The following is a 6000-nucleotide window of genomic DNA, read 5'->3' as shown; positions in this document are numbered from 1 at the left end:
GAGAGAGGCTTGGAATTAAATAGGTGGGGACCACAATTAATTAATCAAAATCTGAAATTTAGATTTCAGATTTTAATTAAGTCATGTAACTCCTTTCTTGAAAGAAAATTGGGAGGGAATTTGAATTTCAAAAATTTGTAACTCCCTTAATTAATTCCCCAATTTAAGTGAATTAATTAGGAAAGTCATTAAAGGATGAAATTCAAACTAGCAAAGGGAAACCAAATGGGGGCCGGCGGTATGGATCCAGGGTGGCCGGCAGAGGAAGGGCTGGTGGTGGCCGACGGGTGGCCGGATGGAGGATTGGCCGGTGGGAGGGCTCCTGCAGGCCGGCGGGATGGGGTGCTGGGTTGGTCGGCGGGAGGCTGGCCGGCGGTTTGGCTAGGGGAAAGGGGCGGCGGCAAGGATCCAAGGAGAGGAAGAAGTATGGAAAATATAAGGATCCAAGGGGTGAATTCCAATTTTCCATAAGTGCTTCAATCCGAATCTCCACGATGATGATTTGACCATGAGAAATAAAGGAAAATCGTAGAACGAGAAAAATCTAGAACTCACAAAGAGATATAGCTTCTCCTACGAACTCACTAAGAGATCGTGGAGGTTTGCACTCACAAAGAGAACACAAAGCAAATATTTTTTATTCATCAAAACTCCCTATTACTTAAGAAAAGGGCCATATATAGGCCTCCAAATGACAAAGAAAATAAAAGACTAAAATGCCCCTTGCGCTACAATAGCGACCAAATACCCATAAGGGCAAAAGCGGAAAAAAACTGAAAATAACATAAACTACTACATGAAATGACTCAAAATAAAACTCATGATCGTAGCCGTCGATCTCCGGCGTCTCCTGATGGTACACGTGTCAAAAAATGCTGACGATGTCCTCATCAAAAAGTCTCACATGTTGGAAAACTTTAGCGTGCTAGTTGAGTGAATGAATTGAAGTTTCCTTATTCGATTTAATTCAATGAGAGAATGTCACCTATAATCTCTTGATATTTCTTCTTTGGGAGAAATCATCGATGCTTAAATAAATATGTTATGGTGGAGATTGCAAAGTTTTAAGCACAATTGCTAGAAGAGACTTAATGGAAGCCATAATGGAGAATGGAAAGGGGGAACAAACCACAAAGGTGTGTGGAATGGAGAAGGAACTTTGCTTGAAAATTGTCTCTTGTTTCTCTTCGCCTCTTTGAGGGTCGATTGGAAGCGATATAGGAAGTGAGACTAGAGGCAAAGACAAAGAATCTAAGAGGGGTTGACAATAGAAGAATGGCAAATTGGTCAGTCGCGAAGATAAAACTCTAGCTTTGCCTTTAAGTCTACTTAAGAACATCAGCTCTTCATCCAATGGTTGAGGCTAAGAAATACAACAACAACTACAAGTTTTGATCCCACTATGTGGGGTTGGCTATATGAATCTTTTTTCTCCATTGTCCTGTTAATAGCAAGGTTTTAAAGGTGAAATTAGGAATCGAGGTGTTTTGTCTAAGCGAGGTGAGGTGTATGCCTCAAGACGGATCGAGGGGTATGCCTCAAAATGGAAAAAATAAAGTACTTTAAAAATTATAAATAATTCAAAATGAAAAATATATTAAGTAAATTATGAACGTGATGATTTGTTTGAAGATAATATTTCTATAACACAAGATTCAAAATAAATACTCACTTAAAAATAAAACACGCCCTTATGATCAAGACCTACGACAGTCTCATCATTAGTTTGATTGTTTTCAGAAGAATCCTTATAATTTATGCCAATATCATCCTCCAATTCTTCATCATCTATAATTTTTTCCTTTATCCAAAAAGGACGTTGAATGCCTTTTTATCCCAAAGGGATCCAAAAAGGATCGAGAACCATTCCAATTATTTTTTTTCAAGTTAAAGCATGTCCTGATGAATTGTGATATCATTGGGGCAAAGCCGATAAAAAACCAAAGAAAAAAATACAAAAAAATTGAAGCACCAGAGAATAATATTAAACTCTATCAAAATTCTGCTTCTCACAACGCAGTTGAACCCTACACATGCATGAAAGGAAAGATGGATCGTTACATCGCTACGAAGAAATCGTCCTATGAACTCTTCCAACATGAAGCAGGCGCGGCAAAAGCCGAACAAGGCGATGTCAAAGCTGGCGAGGCCGAACAAGCGATGTCGAAGCAGTCTATGCCGAAGCAGGCGATGACCTGGTTTATCGCAATGCTACTTTTTAATTCAGCCTGTTAACCTACATATACAATGTTATGGAATGCATGTGTTATTCATATCTTTTTGTTCAATAAAGTGGGAATGAACATTATGCATATTGCTCAGGTTTCTTTCAGTCAGAAGATTCACTTCCCTGGTTGGAAGAAACATAATTAGCCAATGTTGACTTATATCCCCAAATTCGTGCTGATACATGTATTTTTCAATCAATGACCAGTTAAATCATTTAAAATTCTCATCTATATAGCTTACTTGGATGTTAGATTTAGCATAGCTCATTTAGAGATCTTATTTCATATTGTATTTCGAATGATAATTCTTATAATGTCTAATACAATGGTTTCTCAATACTTATTTCCTAGTATATTTTCCTTGTAAATGTACTTTGATTTTTGTATACTTGGAATCCATTGTGGGTTGGCTTTTCTTTAATCCTTTATCATTGCAATATTTGTAATAGTCATAGTTCGGTATTTTATTCAGGATGCTTTGGAGCACCTGGCATCAATTGATCTACTGGAATTATGCAATGAGGCTAAAGTAGAGCGTTGCAGGGCCACTAGGGATCTGAGTAGCTGTGGCCGCTACGTTCAAGATGTACTGAACTCATGTGGACATGCCTCTTTGTGTGCTGAATGTAGCAAGAGATGTGACATGTGTCCAATTTGCAGAACTTCTCTCCCAGTCAATGGAAATAGATTAAGACCTCGTCTTTATTATGAATGTGCTAGTGCTGGCCTTATTTCTAAGAAACATGCAGACAGATTTCAGGAGAAGGATGATAGCAAAGATCATTTTCTGGCTATTCAACGCTTGTATTCCCTCTTTGATGTTGCACTAGATAACAACCTTGCATCTTTGATTTGCCATTGTATCCTTGAATATCTATACTTACTGAAGATGATACTTCAGACTTCGGATGCATATTTGTCCTGTCTGCTTGACTAATATTCTTTGAATGATCTTTCTATTATAACTTTTTACCTTAACAATTACAACAGATGTTACAGATGTCTGTATGGATGAGAATGCTGTATCTAGTGACCCTGTTATTTCTTTCTTATTGGATGAAGTGGTTGTGAAGGACTGGTGCAAGCAAAGATTCAAGGGCATAATTCATGATCTTCAGATAACATGTATCCTCTAAGAGTTATCTCAAAATTTGAACAGTAAATTCTGTAGGATTCCTCTCTCCGACCCCACCCATTATATGATATTCGAAGTGCATGCCTTAACGTTGACTAGATAGGCTTGATTTGAAAGGAATGAAGTCAAACTTGTGTTCATTTCAAAAGTTAGCATCACAATTAAATGGTGTATCTAATATTCTTGAGGTCATGGTTTCTTCATTCAAGGACAATCTCTCAGCTCAGTTGAATGACTTGCACTTCCTTCTGAGCAGCACGCTGAAGACGAAACAGGTTCATTTCATGGATTAACAATTTATAGTTTACTATACATTACATGTGACCTTAATTTAATTTTTTGTTTGGTGAAATTGTTGTTTTGTTTTTTTGAAGTGCTATCTTATTCCAGGTAGAGGCAGACCTAAAAAGACTTGGTTAGAAAATATTTGGAATGACATTTTTTTATTAGATTTAAACGAGAATTTGACCTTTAATAGGATACAATGGAGAAAAAGGATTCATGTTGCCGACCCCACATAGTGGGATAAAGGCTTGATGATGTTGTTGTTGTATCTTATTCCAAGTGGCTTCATATGGATTAACTAAAAAAGGAGCTTCAAAATTTTTGGTTTAATTTCAATTTTCACGGCCTTATTTTCAGTTATTTTAAGCAATCTTGGCTGCAATTATTTATTTATTTATTTTTACATTTGCATATTGTCCGCTAAAGGTTGTATTTGCTGTTGTAGAGAAGCATGTCAGTTTTGCATTTATAGCTTAGTTATAAAAAAAACTTTAAGTAGGTGCAATGGTTTTCTTGTTGGTGGCATGTACGTCTGATATAAAGAAAAGAAGAAAGAGAAGGCAGAACTGTCGGACAACAATTACCACTTACTGAAGAATTGCCAATAGTAAGCCTACCTGTGAAGCCTACTCCACATTTCTAAAACTTGGAAATGTTTCTTCTGCTTTCATATTTAGAACTTCAATTGATCAGTTCATCATTCTTACCTAAATTATTGAAGTACAAGATTGCCCCCTCTTTGCCCCTTTGTTTCCTTAGGGTTTTTTTTTTGCCTACGTGGTGGGGTCTGCTTTGCTGCACATTGCTTTTCAATTCTTCTAGGTTCTATACTTGTTTGGGCATGACACGGGAAACTTGGTGGCTTATTCTTTGCAAGTGCATTTTGGGCATTTTCTTGGGTATGCAAGCAGGTCTGTCGGCGGGAAAGTCTGCATGTGGTGATGTATGGGACATGGATCGCATACGGCAATACAAGTGGAAAAGAGATATCACACGAGGCCTAAGATTTTCTCCTTTTCCTTGTTTCCCCATAGTGTATTTTTGGATTTTATATGTTTAGTACTTTTAATCAATGACGATGTTTCTATATTCATGCAGCAACCATTTAATTAAAAAAGTTTCGATTTACATGCTTGAATTGGACTGAGCATTATATGCCCATTTACCAAGAAATGGCGTGTGAAGCGGAACTGGGTTAACTTTTTCTAAGGCGGAAGCATGAAACTAGTAAAACTGATGCCGTGGTTTTCTGCAGTCGTTAATTCATCAAGTTTGGTTTTTGATACAGTGATTCTACATGTATCTCTTTTGATGCGTTGTAAAAAATGAAATTAGAGATGAATGTTGCAGGAATTTGGTCAAGTATTTATTTCACTTATTTTGTAAGACTAAATGGCCCTTCGTCTTCGAATCTATTCTCAAGCCACATTGTGTTGACTTGGTAATTCATGTAAAATTGGTTTGAGATTGACTGAGATACTGATTTGAGCGGCGAGTAAAAAAGAAGTCAGATTCTCGGGGAAAAAATGAAATGAGGGGAAGAATTAAAGAAAAAAGAAATTTTAGTGTTTATCTCAAAAGTTTGGCGCTGCAGTATTTTTTTTCCTTTGGTAGAAACTCACTGGAGATCAAAGAGTTGCATGTTTGATTCTAGGTTTTTATTCAATTTAATGTTCTTACTAGACATTTGCAAGAAGATGTACCCTAGTGTATGTTTTTGGGTGCTGATATTCTTCTTGTTGATAAGACTAAAGAGGGAGTAGAAGGAAAACTTGAATTGTGGAGTTAAATCTTAGAGTCTAAAGATTTTCATTTGAGTAGATCTAAAAGTGAATACATGGATTGAAATTTTAGTATTAATAGATCTAATGGTCGGATTGTGATTTTGGGTGATCAAGTCATTAAAAAAAGTGTATATTTTAGATATCTCCGGTCTATTGTTCAATGTGGTGGTGAAATAGAAGAGGATATTATTTGTAGAATTCAAGTTGAATGGTTGAAGTGGAGGAATGCAACAGGCATGTTGTGTGATAGAAAAACACCTCAAACTTAATGAAGAATTTTGTAAGATGCTGGTGAGATCTGCAATACTTTATGATGCAAAATATTGGCCATTAAAAGAGAAGCATAAAATTAAATTAAGTGTTGCCACGATGATGATGCTCAGGTGAATGATTGGCTTACACTTAGAGATAGAATATGAAATGAGTATATACATAAAATGGTTGGAGTAGTTCTAGTGGTAGATAAGATTAGAGATAGTCATCTTAGATCGTTAGGTTACATAAAGTATCGTCCTTTTGATAGTACATTTATTAGATCTGGCCCATGTTTAAAAGGTTAAGAGGTAAA

General features: G+C 36.5%; 1 protein-coding gene across 5 annotated transcripts in view; it reads left to right on the top strand.

Annotated features, from left to right (window-relative positions):
* The window catches only part of LOC110096099 (E3 ubiquitin-protein ligase HOS1), a 97780-nt gene that overhangs the window by 21465 nt on the left and 70315 nt on the right, over window positions 1–6000 (top strand). For all 5 annotated transcript variants that reach the window (XR_002303057.2, XR_002303058.2, XR_003700903.1 and 2 more), the window contains 3 exons: window positions 2701–3088; window positions 3219–3353; window positions 3463–3638. Coding sequence is in view for 2 of the 5 variants with exons in the window: in XM_028695331.1 (XP_028551164.1) it covers window positions 2701–3088; window positions 3219–3353; window positions 3463–3638 (699 nt within the window). In the remaining 3 variants the exon portion in view is untranslated. The remainder of the gene's footprint in view (window positions 1–2700; window positions 3089–3218; window positions 3354–3462; window positions 3639–6000) is intronic.

The sequence above is a fragment of the Dendrobium catenatum genome, unplaced genomic scaffold (genome assembly GCF_001605985.2).
Source record: "Dendrobium catenatum unplaced genomic scaffold, ASM160598v2 fragScaff_scaffold_621, whole genome shotgun sequence".
NCBI lineage: Eukaryota > Viridiplantae > Streptophyta > Magnoliopsida > Asparagales > Orchidaceae > Dendrobium > Dendrobium catenatum.
The sequence above is the reverse complement of the archived record's forward strand: the minus strand, read 5'-3'. Positions and strand labels throughout refer to the sequence as shown.